The sequence below is a fragment of the Syngnathus scovelli genome, chromosome 19, assembly GCF_024217435.2.
Source record: "Syngnathus scovelli strain Florida chromosome 19, RoL_Ssco_1.2, whole genome shotgun sequence".
Taxonomy (NCBI): Eukaryota; Metazoa; Chordata; class Actinopteri; order Syngnathiformes; family Syngnathidae; genus Syngnathus; species Syngnathus scovelli.
In genome coordinates, this window is record NC_090865.1 from 4,735,319 (window position 1) to 4,750,158 (window position 14,840).

The 14,840-nt window shown below is 41.0% G+C and overlaps 1 protein-coding gene across 2 annotated transcripts in view; it reads right to left on the bottom strand.

The window, feature by feature from the left end:
* Positions 1-3,603, bottom strand: part of col16a1 (collagen, type XVI, alpha 1) — a 28,280-nt gene extending 24,677 nt beyond the window's left edge. For both annotated transcript variants that reach the window (XM_049751378.2, XM_049751377.2), the window contains exons 1-2: positions 3,407-3,603; positions 271-362 (exon numbers count right to left, since the gene is read on the bottom strand). In XM_049751378.2, the coding sequence (XP_049607335.1) occupies positions 271-337 (67 nt within the window). In that variant the 5' untranslated portion in view covers positions 338-362; positions 3,407-3,603. The remainder of the gene's footprint in view (positions 1-270; positions 363-3,406) is intronic.
* Positions 3,604-14,840: the final 11,237 nt, after the last annotated feature.

Sequence of the window (14,840 nt, forward strand, 5' to 3'; positions counted from 1 at the left end):
ATATTGGCCCATATATAAGATGCAACGGATTATAAGACACACTGTTGGCTTTTGAGAAAATTGGAGGTTTTTAGGTGCGCCTTATAGTGCCAAAAATACGGTAGTAATGGCACAAAATTAAATTATAAATTTGAGGTAAATCGTAGCAGGGGTTTGGTAGCTACCAAATTTGGACAATGTTGGCAAAAAGGGGCGTGGCCAATTTTGTTTGAACCATTAGAACCATCTCTCATCATTTTTTAAAGTCCAAAAAAAGAATAGGAGTCTCACCTTGAAGTGTTTCACATAATCCGAGGCTGATGACCAGCAGAGTCAGGCAGGAGTAAAGAAGCCACATGGTTTCACGCAGCTCGCCTCACCACCTGATGAATGAGCGGACACAAAAACATCAAACTCTTCCCGGTATTCTGCCAAGATTTTGTTATCAGTTGCAAAATGATGCCGAACACTGTCAGACTGGAATAGATGTTGTTTATTCATGAGCCGGTCACAGTCAATGTGTTAATGATGTACTATGATGCAGCCTTTGGTAGGCGCATATGAATTAGCCAGAATGTTGTGCATTAGGGATTGCGAGTCTATCAAGTCGCATTATCGTCATTATCTCATCCATCTGGTTGGCCTTTCACTGTGCACATGTGACATAAAAACACACAAAAAAAAAAACATAAGAATGCATCTGTAGGGTGGTAGAGGAAGAAATTGACATTTAAAAAATTATTCTAGTTCAAAGGAGTGTGAAATATTGAGTCAGATTTGTGTTGATGGAATTTTTCCAGTGTTTATAATATACCGTATTTTCGGCACTATAAGGCGCACCTAAACACCTCCAATTTTCTCAAAAGCCGACAGTGCGCCTTATAATCAGGTGCGCTTTATATATGGACCAATATTAAGCCACTACAGCAGGCGTGTCCAAAGTCCGGCCCGCGGGCCAAATCTTATGGACAAAGTTTAAAAATGGGCCATTCATTGAAGGTGCGCCTTATAATCCGGTGCGCCTTATAGTGCGGAAAATACGGTAATAGTGGTGAAAACAATAGTACGTTTTTCTTTTTAAATTCCGAGCAATTTAGCAGGAACATGAGGGGAGATAAGTGGAAAAGAAGAATTTTAGCAATTTTTTTAACGCTTTTTAATGCCCTACGGGGACGCTCTATGTCTAACAGATGTCAAATCACAAAACAAAAAACACATTTGGAATTGTTAAACCAGATGCTTTCAACACAAACCAGATCCATTCATGCCATTTGCACAAAACAATTTATATTCACCATCCTCAGTACTTTTTCTTGACAATAAACATGACAATGCGCTCACATAAACACACCATCCATCCACGTTGACACACTCCCATAAACACATCACCCACTGACCCATATTTGCCCTCAGCATATGTGGAAAGCTCATAACGCTGCTTACAGGTACCGCCGTGCCCGGAAGGCAACACGCCTCCCGTCGACACACCTGTACTGTCTTCCGAGAGCTATAACCTTTGACCTCTGTGCCCCCTGAGGCCACACATAATAGCATTACTGCAATCCGGCTAGCGATGACATTTTGTGTATTTAGTTTTGACATCTGCTAACTCAGGTGTGCTTTATTGCCTTGTTTGTATGTTGTTAAAAAAAGGAGCTATCTATTTATGATTCCTGATAAAAATGTTTGTTTGCCGTATTTTATTTCTACAGGCACATTTCCGCCATGTGCAAAACAATTTTATTGTAAAATAACAGTGAAGGGAAACATCATGAAACTACATTTCCGCCACCGGCTGGATGGGCAGAAGGTTAATCAAAACCTCAGATGGCTGTTTGAGCACTTGAAAAAAAAAAAAAAAACTGCAGCCATTATAGACGGCCAGATAGCACATCATCATAAAAATAAGTTCACACAATATATAATGCATCATGTTCCGGAGACTGATGCATATGAAACAGCTCTTTCCTATAATTTCCTGGCTACAATCCAAATAAATGTAAACGCTTCTTGTTATGTGTTGCAAATGAGATGTATTTTTCTAACCATACTTTCAGGGCCAGAAAGCTGGCCAGAGGAGATAAAGTTGGGCCACTGGACTTTTGCTGCCACACTGTCCCTTAGCACATTAAGAAAGCCAGCAAATGTTTAGGTCACTGCAGGAGAGGAAAAAAAAAATCTATTCATACAATTAAAGTGGCTGTCAGTCAGGTAACATATTTTGCAGCTGGTTCTTCAGAAGACGTCTTTATTTGAGGGTCTCACTAAAAAAAAAAAAGATTTAACGCTATCATGGATAAACAAAAATACCTCCAAGCTATGATATGTTAATTCATAAGCAATAATAACAAGGAGCAGTAGAAACTAGCTGAGGCAATATTCTAAAGTCTTCTGTACTCAGGATAAGCTGAGGCAAGTTTTTACGAGTCTTACATTCTGGGTAGTGTCCAAGTGCTTGAATATTCTCTAATGAGAAACAGTTGCAGAGGAAGAGCGGAAAAAAAGAAAAAAAAAGCTGGACAGTTAATCGCAGGCAGTGGGAGTCTACTCCACGTTGTCTCAAGTTACCAAAGACACTTTCCAGTATGAGGAGAGGAAAAAAAAAATACTCTCATGACATAAGATGCTTGGCCCACAGCCCATAATATGCATGGCCGGGTCAGTTTTGATTTCTCATGATATATTCGCGACTGACCCGGATAAACAATGAGTCAACCGAGACTTTTCTGGGAGAAGCTACGGAGGCGGTTTCTACATTTGCTCTGCACATATGTAATTTTAAATTCATGACTACAAATGTTCTCATGATACCTGGAGATATTGGATTTTTTTTTTTTCATAGGTTGCATAGGAATTGATGCAAAAGCAAACATGGAGGAGGCTGACTGAAGAAGAAAGCAGATGTGACCTTCACTTTTTTTTTTTTTTTTTTTTTTTTTACACAATGTAGTTTTGGATTCCATTGGAAGAGTAGTGTGACTATACCACAGCATGAGTGTCTCTTTTTCCATGTTTGCATGGCCTGGTTTGCAAGCCTTAGTCAGCAACAGCCCACATGCATCTTGGCTTCATCAAATGCGGCTTTTGTGAAAGAGTCGGAGAAAAAGCATCCACCCACGTCACTTTACCCAGCAGCTCCACAAACAGGATTGTAAGACTCAATCAAAGCTGACCCACATGTTGTGCTTTCAACTTTTCAAATGATTTGCACAGCAGGTATGTCCCTAAAAAAAGCAGTATTATGGAAATCTCCAAATTTACATTATTAGTTGCAAAATGCTGAGTCAGCCATAAAATAAGTTGTTGTGAACTTTAGTTGCACTTTCCTTGAAACTTGACTTAGAAGTTGGACTTGCTGCAAGAAAACAGTTCTCCAAGAACTCCATTGTTGCTCCGTTTTGCACGCACGCATTAATACCATACATACCTTGAACTTTTGAGTAATTCCACAAACTTGTAGTTACATGAATCCAGCAATGAAGACAAATAATAGCTGGTAAAGATCCGGTGTGCGTCAAAAGTAATCCAGTGTTTGATCCTTTTTGTGACTTTTTGTCTTGAGGCGTCTTCCACTGAGAAAGGGAAGAAGAGAAAAAGTCACGGCGAGAGTGGGTGTCCAACTTTTTTCCCCTCCCCTCTCGGCTAATTCCCAAATCTCTGCCTCTCTTTTTTTTTTTTTCTCCCTTCCGTCTGTTTCTCTTGTCTGAGATTCTCAAGAGGGAGATCCCTTGATGACATCACCGGGGGGAGGCTGGGGGGGTTGTCCCTAATCTTTTGAAGATCTTTCCTCCAGGCCTGTGCCCTGTCTTGACCTCACACTTGTATAGATCTTGTAATGCAGGCACATGAACATCATCAAGAAAAGGAGAAAATAATTTTAGAAAAAAAAAACATGGTGGGCTGAGATGTGAGAGGCTTGAAGGACACATGGTGTGGTGAAAATTGGACATGATGAAATTCACTCTCTGTGCCGGGATTGCAAGATTCTGACATGCTGGGTTTTGAGTTGTGTGCATCTGTATGATCCATAATACATGACACGCCCGCTGTGTGATGGGTGGGCGTGGCCTAATTGGGCCAAGGAATATCTCAAAACATGTTTGCTGATGACCCCATCAGAATAGTGGTAATGTTTTCCTTCTCAACTTTTCGCCTCTTCTGTCTGGTTTGTCTCCTCCTCCCAAGTCGACTCCTCCATCATATTAACCTCAGCCACATGGCCAACCACGTGTAGCATTCATTATATCAAGGGGTCCCTCCTCATGTGTCGTCGGCGCTCAACATCCGTACCCGCTCGTTTCTTTAGTAACTATCTGAAGCGCAGGGAGTGGATAGATCCTGGCATTGTCTTTATTGGCTCCGTTATTTCCACTGCATGCTCTCATGCTTCGCTAAGGGGATGAAGGATGAGAGCGCAGGGGAGCGATGAAAGAGGGCAGGGGATATTATCTGCGGGCCAAACGCTGCTAAGGTTTGCTGACAAGGGATTTGTGTTAAGATTTAAAAAAAGAGTTTTTGTTGCTTGTTGTTCTCCCCTCCATCCATTTATTTCAGCTTTTAAACTTTGAAACATTGACAGATGAGGTTTTTATTTCTATAAAAGGGTAGAATGAAAAACAAAATGGCGGACTCCCTGTTAGTTTTTTTTGAAAGGCCCGAAGATGTGCATGTTTTATCGGTGTATGTGCAAAGTCTGAATTATTTTAATAGGAAACTGCGTTGCCATGGTAACAATTTCAAAAAATCTCACTACCGTCTTTTCCGCACTATAAGGCACACCTTAAAACCTCAAATTTTCTCAAAAGTGCGCCTTATAATCCGGTGCGCCTTATATATGGACCAATATGGATTCATGGATGAGGACTAACTTATTAAAGTAAGCTTTCCGTGTTTATTTTGTGTGTTGTGTGATATTAACGTTTGAGCAACGTTGAGTTATTGATATATTGTTATTGTTTTCACAATTTCGAGTCTTACTATATTGTGATTGCATTAACGTTTGAGCAACGTTGAGTTATTTATTCTATGCGCTTTATATATGGACAACGTTTTAAAATGGGCCATTCATTGAAGGTGCGCCTTATCATCCGGTGCGCCTTATAGTGCGGAAAATACGGTAATTTACTTTATGAAGGCCTAAGTACTCTTGCAAGCAAATACAAAGGAGATCTGCTTAACCCGCTAGCAGAAAAAACAAATGCAGGAAGAAATGAAGAAGATAAATTAAATAACCACATAGGTGCAAGCCATCTTACCCTTGAATTAACGCCAGGGACCTCCGTTTTTATTAGCGCCAGCGTAAAATACGTGCACCCGATAAATTGACTTAATTTTCTCCCATCAACCCTCGTTGACTGAGTGTAAGCAAGACATGCATCAATAAAAATGTGTTTGTGTGTCTACCGCTGCTCGCCTTGCTGGTCGACATTATTACAGCAATAAGACACGGAATAAAGTTAAAATGCCAAGCGGTGAGCTGAAAGACTCCCACCGCTGCAGCAAAGCAGCATTCGAAGTTACAATATAATCGCACCGGTATGCCGAGATCACGCACTGTGGATTTAAGACTGTGGCAAGATGGCGTGTTATTTTATTAAAGTCTCATTTGATTGTGGTGACATATAGATGGTGTTAAAAAATAGAGTTCTGCAAAATATAAGGGAAGGCGTTCGTAAAAAGAGGAGGAAAAGTGTTTAGTGTGCGTGAAAGACAACAAAAAAAAGCGCAGACTTGGGCCACGTGGACCTGGTTTTGCCAACTGACCCATATTCCCAAACACAGTAATAATTTCTCCCCGTCTCATTCTTTCCAACCGCAGAAAACATTTGAAAGGTGGGAGGGTGAATGGAACATGCTGACGAGATGTGAATAAGAAAATGAAAGACACAAAAGACGAACGGAAATACAGTAGCAGTATTTTTCCATTTCAAGACTGGGAAGCATTGATGTAGTTTCTGGCTCTTATTTTTTTATTCCTCTCCGCCTCTGTTTCTTTCTTTCCTCCATCTTGTAGTAGGCATAATACCCTAATATAGGTCTGTGTGTGTTAAAAAACAATATATTTTTAAATATTATATTAATATTTATATATTTTTATACTATCCTTTATATATATTGTATATAATTTATATTTTCTTAATTAATTTATTTAAGTTTTAATTGTTATTTATATTTGATTCATTTAATTATCCATCCATCCATCCATTTTCTGAACCGCTTAGTCCCCACGGGGGTCGCGGGCGTGCTGGAGCCTATCCCAGCCGTCATCGGGCAGTAGGCGGGGGACACCCTGAACTGGTTGCCAGCCAATCGCAGGGCACACAGAGACAGACAACCAATCGCACTCACACTCACACCTAGGGACAATTTGGAGTCTTCAATCGGCCTACCAAGCATGCTTTTGGAATGTGGGAGGAAACCGGAGTGCCCGGAGAAAACCCACGCGGGCCCGGGGAGAACATGCAAACTCCACACAGGGAGGGCCGGAGGTGGAATCGAACCCGCACCCTCCTAACTGTGAGGCGGACGTGCTACCCAGTGCGCCACCGAGCCGCCCTCATTTAATTATTTAGGTTTTAAAATTTATTTTAAGGTTAGTGACTTTATAATAGTTCAAACTTGACTATCCAATCAGAGCCTTAGTAGCAAATTGAATATTCAGCATTCAGAAAGAAAGGCAAACCGTAATGATTAAAAATAATAAATAAATAGATAATTAAAAAGTCCCTTCTCACATTGTGGGTTCAAGAAGTTATGTATTTAATTCAAAAGGCTGGTGACAACCAGAAGAGTATTAGGAGTGACTCCTTTGGCCTTAATTGCATATGCATGGGAAAGCAAAATGCTTTCAAATGTAAAAATGCACTTTAGAAGATTACTAAAACACACATAGAAAATATGCAAGAAAATAAGATGCTTGGGTATGAACAACCCGCTTTGACAAGGAGCTTTGTAAGTAAATATAAAGAGAATATACGAAGCAAACGTGTGTCCTCAAGTGGCTCTGGAGCTAATTCCCTCAGTACATAAAACACTTACACAACACAGCAGAATAAAACGAAACGTTGAACCGCAAACACGCATGCCGGAGCCAAAAGCGATTGGAGCAAAAATCAGAGCTCTGCATCACATTAGTGGAACTTCACGGTGAGGTTTGTCATTAACCCGCTCGCAGCGGGCGTCTAATAGCTTGCCAGTAAATAAGGAAAGAGAGGAGAGGGGGGGCAAAGCTCGGGGCGAGCCTTTCAGCTTAAACTAAAACCTACTTACAATCTGTATGAATTTTACAAGCGTATTGATTGCAAAGTAAATCAGCGTGCTTCCTGGAGTACTTTAATCCTAGTTCGGTATCCCTAAACACACCTTGAGGCTAATCAAACTGCCTTGCCACAGGGATGCCAAGTGCACGAGGAGATCACAGCACCCTTTGCAATTGATGCTGGAGGCTTTCATGAAATCAATGGTTCGTTTACATGGGGCCCATGAAGGGGGCGCTGTGTCGCTCGCCATAGGAGGCCAAGGCTAAGTGACTTGAAAAGTTTGGACATTGCGGCCATCTTGTCAGCAAATCTATCAGTGCATCCCTGCAGAGTAAACCAGAAGTTGACTGTATTTGTCACTGACTTAAGAAACTCTGACTTTATTTTACATTTTAGGGTGGGTCTCAAAACTTACCGTAATTTCCGGACTATAAGGCGCGACTATTTTCCAAAATTTTGAACCCTGCGGCTTATAGTCAGGTGCGACTTATATAAGATTTTTTTCGTGATTTTTGTGATGACTTGATCACTCTTATACACTCGTAAAAAGGCTGTGGACCACTGTTGTGCGGTATCTTGAAGAAAAAAACCAACAACAAAAATACTATTTTGAAACACTACTATGGCTGCTGCTTATTCTGGCTGTGTTGCTTGTGACTATTATGAGCTTTAGTAGGAGTGCACGCTAGGTGACCTGCGTCAAAGGGCTCTAAACCCTTTCTCTTACTCTGCCATGTGACTCAGAGATTACACAAAGCAGTGCACACTTCCGTGTTGCTGCGGTACTACTGCTGCATCACAGGCAATGTTTAGAAAGACATGTTAAAGTATGTTATTACAAATTTAAAAAGGCGTCTTTCTTTGTAAAAAAAACTCGTGTGCACGTGCGGCTTATAGTCCGGTGCGGCTTATGTAAGAAAAAAACTAAAATATCCCCGAATTTTAGCTGGTGCGGTTTATAGTCCGGTGCGGCTTATAGTCCGGAAATTACGGTATATTTTTAGATCTGCCTGCAATTTATTATTATTATATTATTATTATTTTTATTTATTTATTTTTAATTATTATTATTTTCATTTTTATTTATTTTGTTCTATCTACTGATTTTATTGTTTTAGCACTATCTTGTTTTATTTTACTCCATGTAAGGTGACCTTTAATGTCAGAAAGGCGTTGTCAAATGAAATGTATTATTATTATTTACTAGGTTGGCCATTTGAGAGGATTTTTATTTCTACTCAGCATAAACATGATCATAGCTGTGAATCAATGACGCTACGGGAGGGAGAAAAAATAGATTTCTATATGAAAGCAATGATGGCAACGAGCCTAATTACCTGCAGATAAACTCCTTGACCGCATTCTTAACTTGTTGATTCGAGTGGATATTTCGAAAAAAGCTGAAAATCAGCCAGTTTGCCAACATTCAATCCGAGCCAAAGAAAACATTTATTTCAAGGTAATTAACATATTGACTCGGAAAAGAAAACCTTGGACAACGTGGATTGTGTATTTGCAAGCTTGAGCCAAGGCCGATCGGCTTTTCGACCAATAAAAGAGCAAATATTCAGATCCAATTTAAATCCGTGCACCACCCTCCTCCTTCTAAAATCATCCCGTTGACAGGACAGACAAACGACACGGAAAAACATAACCTCCTCGGAGCTAATTAACTCATGGAAACACGCTGAGGAACATTTCTTTGGGAAATCACATTTTTGACATAAATATCTTGGCAGGGATAAGAACATTTGCGGCAAGGTGTTTACATGCAGGTTAGATCCCAAAGCAGCTCTGCTCCATTTAAGCAACCTCGGTGGTAATTCAAATTCATAAATAACTCTATATGAGGCACGAGGCAGCCTGCTGAGTTGAAGAGAACATTTCAGGAGAGCTTGTTTTTTTTTTGCCGAAGGAAACAGGTGAGCAAATTTGATGTGGTATCTTTTTATGAATCCTTATCAAATTAGGCTGAAGATTCCAAGTTTTGGGGGGTTTTTATTGGGAGGGGTTGCGGTCAAGACTCGTAGGTTCTTCTCCATCTGTCTTCTGGAGCTGAGGGAGCAGCGTCTGTTTTGCATCTCTGCTTTGCCAGTGCGAATTAGAGCGAAGGCTTCTCTGCCTCCTCTAAATGTTTCATGATGTTTACCAGCTTGTTTGTTCCGAGAGCAGATCAAGGGCAGGCCACTCCCACTGGCATGCACCAGAGGGGAGGGGGCGAGGGGGGAGGTAGGAAACATTGGTGGAGGAAAGAGCTGGAGGGACATTTGGTGATGGATGCTTGGGTGGATGGAAGCGTACAAGGAGCACAAATCATAAATTCGTTTTGCAGATATGTTTCCAAAGGGATCAACAAAGACTTGCTAATCTGACATCATCTCTAAGATGTGATGTCAGATTTGTCAATCTTGCCCTCACCTCCGCTTTGTCCTGTCGTTTCTCCCTGACAGGTTGTAAGTTGATAATTGACATTTTCACACCAGATCTTTGCTGACCTGGAAGCGAGCGAGCTAGGCGAGCGTTTAGGTGAACGGCTCACAATGCTCCCGTTGTTCCGCAGGTAATTAGACACAGCTCCGCAGCTTCTTATTGAATTCATACCAAACTGGTGGAGAAAAGTGCCAGACGGTCTTCCTCTTTCATCCCCTCATTTTGTCTTTTAATATTAAAAAATTGTGATTCCACTTTACTGTATTTTTTTTTGACCAATAGCATTTTCTGCCAACCATGGACCCTTACAATCCCCCCTCCCTTCCTCACTCACTCTCCATCCTCTCAAAGTTGCATCTGTAACACGGCTCTGCTTTTCTCCTCCCGCTCTGTCACTTGCTATTTTTCACACACTACATTCTCCAGCTCATTTCTCCAGTAATTGCCTCTAAATCCAACATTCTCATTACCTCTTTTTTTATGATTTCTATTCGGGTTTTAATAATCCTCGCAAAGGTCATATTTGAGCCAGCTGACTCCCTTTTTGCACTACCCACGCATTTCAAACTCACAAATGCTGTTTTATTTTATTTTTTATTTTTTGCATTGCTGCAGTTGATCACTGGATTAAAAGTTCCTCAGGCTTCCACTTGGGGGCGTTATGGCTTTATGCTTTCATTCTTGCACGCAACAGCAAACAGGTTTTTGAGCCTCGCCCAGTGTTCCACAATCCCCAGCATGATTAGCGTATCGTCCATTCCACCATCCCTTAAATCAGCTACGATAAAACAGATGCCAGATTGAAATGTCACAAGCATATCTCAAGCTGCCAGAGTATTAACCTGGTCCACCTCAGGTGACTTCAGGAGGGGGGGGGACTTATGCGAGGTGCAATGAATCGCCATTGATTGAGAGCCCTCGAGGGTTTCAGGGAGCAGACAGATAAACAGATGAGGGAGAGAAAGACGATAGTGGCAATGGACGGGATTGTGACTTTGCATGAATTGTAGTTGGACTGAGCAAAAGGATGGAGAAGTCGGAGTCAGATTATGAATGGTGATAGCAGTGAGCATTGATCTGGAAAGGTGGAGCCGGGATTCGGACCTGAGAGGAGATCTGAGCTACGTCTCGGCGGAGCCTATTGAGTTGATAATAGGCCAATAAAGCAAGCCTCTTGCTTTCAACGTGCGTCATAAATCTTTCATTGTTACTCTCTCGTCTTCTCCATTTTTTTTCTCATCATTTTCACCTGTATGGACGTCACGTGTGCTGTTAGCTGCACAATAGTGATGCATTTTTGAATAGCGAGGTTTTAGGTTGGATAATGGCTGCAGATTTTGTTAGAGCCGAGCCGAGTGCTTTTGGAATGCTCTTAGTTGATATAACGCTGAAAAGGGAACGGCTTTTAAAAGCCATTTGTGAATGTTGTGTTTGCTTTTAGTTTTGTTGTGTTTTCCTTTTGTTGTTTTTTTTTGTTGTCCATGTCGGTCTTGTCATGTTTTTGGGTCCACCTACTACTGAGTGTTTACCTCTGCATGATTTTCTCGTTAGTTTGTCAATTGCTCGTTTTTTGTTTTGGTTCATTATTTGTGTTTGTTGTCATGTGGTGTTGAGTCTGACCCAGTGTTTGTAAGCAGGAGTTGTGCTTTTTGATATTTATTGAGTCTACGTGCCTTGTTTGCTTTTCTGTTTGTTCTCTTAAAGATGAGACACTGGATCTAATGGGTCAAGTTTGAGAAAAGAAATGTCGCTCTATTATTCCACCATATTTTTCAGTGTATCTATAAAAAATATATATATAAGAATGAACATGGAATGAAAAGAAAAAAAAATGTAAAGCAAAATGCCACACAGATATGATCCAACAATCTCAGTGGGCCTCAAAGAAACGGTTCATTCAACACATCTGCATGTCACATTTTATATTTATAGACTTTGCCACGGTAACCATGACACTACTATAATATTTTTTTAACCACGAAGCTGCCAACCATCAGTCCGCTGACTGGAATGTGTGCAAAATCATAACAATGGACGGATTGCTCCATGTGGCACAACTGGGTTATGCTTGAGAAAAAAATTGCATGTGATTGGATTCCCTCAGCCTAGCTCAAATGTGGATCAAAATCCAATAAGATCTGCCACCAGGGGGAAAGACCCCCCCGCCCGTCAATGTGAGCCAAACAACATAGACAAACGGCTCACCGGACAATCCAACAACACGCCCACGGTGAAGAAAAACAAACCCACTCAAATCCAAATGACAACTTCATTTGTCTCAATGGTTTGTGGCTTGTTTACTAATCCAATAATACCAATAATCATATTAATTATTATTAAAGAAATACCGTATTGGCCTGAATATAAGACGACCCTGATTATAAGACGACCCCCTCTTTTTCAAGACTCAAGTCTGAAAATAGACTTTTTGAACACCAAATTGAATTTTTATGCAGAAAATAATTACAGTACATCTGAAACAGATGATTATAATATAATGATAATACAATAAAATAATGCAAACTGCTACCGCCATTTTTACTTTTCTTCTTCGTGACAGGGATTCGCTTTGGCCTGGGGAGTTAAGTTCAACATTCGCTTTGAAGATATCTGGCGCCATCTAGCGTTGTGAATGGGTATAATGTCGAGACCCCGAATGTAAGACGACCCCCACGTCTTATTTCAATGCAAAAAACACCGTCTTATATTCGGGCCGATACGGTATATTATTATTATTATTAATATTAAAAAATACTAATTAATTATTATTGTTTTTATATTATTTATTTATTATTTTTTACAATGGCGGCACAAAATAAATTCAACATCAAAACTACCGGAGTAGTATTTTTTCATTATACCTAATGCAAAACTTTTTGTGATGACAATCCAAGTCAAGTTGGATAAACCTACATCGCCATATGTATTGTAAATAAGCGCTTCTCGTCCTTTATAGCTTTCTCTTCCCGTCTCATTGGCACGGCACTCCTCTCTCAGCGGAGGTATGCACACATCCAGCTGGTGTGTGTCATGCTCTGCCGCTTGCTACTCCTCATTAATGGCCACAGTGGCCAGGAGACCAGCTGGACACACAGATATACACACACACACACAAAATATTCATCCACCTTATTACCATATCGCTTGTCTCTCAGAAAGAACCGGGACAGGTGGGAAAGGAGGGCTCGGCTTGCTGTTGTTTCACCCCAGAGTCTCATCCAAGCGCCTTGGAATAGCTTTCATGCTGATGACCAATGGCAGCCTTCCATTTCCAGCAAACTAGAAAATGCCACGGGGGTAAAGGTTTAAGCCTGAACTCACAATTGCGGGGATTTTCGCCTTAAGTGGCTGCGGTGTAAACAATACATAGTCAATAGGAATGTAAATAAATTCATTGTTTCACAAGCTGGGCATTTTTAATAGGAGTGCAACAATATAACATGTCTGGATTCGCTTTATACCATTTGGATGCACATTTTCACAGAACCAATGTCTACCGTATTTTCCGACCTATAAGGCGCACCTAAAAACCTCCAATTTTCTCAAAAGCCGACAGTGCGCCTTATAATCAGGTGCGCCTTATATATGGACCAGACATGTCCAAAGTCCGGCCCGCGGGTCAAATGTATATATCTTATATATGGACAACGTTTTAAAATGGGCCATTCATTGAAGGTGCGCCTTATAATCCGGTGCGCCTTATAGTGTATAAAATACGGTAGCTATGGCTTGGTTAAAGCTAGTGTCTTAATCTTGTGACAAAAGTATTGATATATTTTTAAGTGTATAATGACAGTAACCTAATATTAACACGCAGAGAAGGTGTTTTGGAAAATGTCAACAAGCAGCAGTTGACTATCTGTAAATAAACACTTTAGCACGGCGTTAACAAGTGTCACGCTTTATTAAGTCTAAATTGCAGCTTTCATTTTACTGCGCTGATTGTGAAAATAAACCGTTTTTAGGCAACATTTTCTCCACCGGCTCAGTTTCTTTCAGGGCTAGTAAATGTTCGGCAACTGGGAAAAGCAAGTGCTGTAATAGCGCCATTTAGCTAATGCTGTCTAAGGCAGCACTTTTGAGGCCATTGAGATTTCACGCGGCAGCTGCGGCAGTGAACAATCTCGCCTTTAATCTGTGGCTGCAAAGTGAAAAATTATATTTTCGATAATGATAAGGGCTGAAGGATGTGATCAAAATCAAATGTAAATTTATTAATAAGCTGGATTTGTTGTAGGAGGAGATAAAGTCAAATTTTGATTGCTTTCAAAAAAATAAATAAAAAACAACTGATCATGTCTAAAAGCAGCGACTTGAAAAAACGCAATCAAAGTGTTTGGCTTAGCTTCCAAATAGCTTTTACATTCCATTTCTCTGAAATCCTAGCTTATATTTTTTCCATATAAAGAGGTATCATCATTCTCTACCAACCCATCTTTTCCTTCGCCACGCTTGACGGACTTTGTTCCCCATCATTTTTTTCAATAAGTCCCCCTTTTCCCTTTCTCCCGGTATTACTTTGTCCTCCTGTATGATTTGGTTGTTCCTCTCCTTTTCCTCACCCGTTACCCCCCCCCCCCCCCCCCCCCCCCCCTTCATCTTCCAAACTCTCTTGTCCCCTCTTCCTGGCTATGTATGAGGTGATGTATGGTCGCTGTCAGCGCTAGAATCAATGAGACGCCGGTTGTTTTAATTTAGCCTGGGAGCCCAGCGGATCCAGATCCTGAGCATCTTGGAAGAGCGATGGTAGTGGCCTTTCTCTCTCTTTTGGCTCCCTTCCCTCTGTCCTCCCACACGGACTCGGTGCATTGATCAACACTTAACTCCCGCAGGACACGGCTCTCTGTGTTTCAGCGAGGACTTAGAGACCGGAGCGAGCTCACCTGTTGTCTGTAAACACGCTTTTGGAGTCACACCGGTGCCGAGTGATGAGCTGCATCGTGGCCTGCCGTGTCAGCAGCTTGAGACTGAGGACAGCACGGTCAAAGTCAAATACAAACACAGACGGGTTTCAATAAGACGTTGTTGAAGATGTTCACCACCCACAGCTACAAAAAAAATCTTGGAGTCAATGTGGAGTTATAGCAAAGGAATTGTCCTTGCTGCTTACCGTATTTTCCGGACTATGAGGCGCACCTAAAAACCTAAAATTTTCTCAAAAGTCAACAGTGC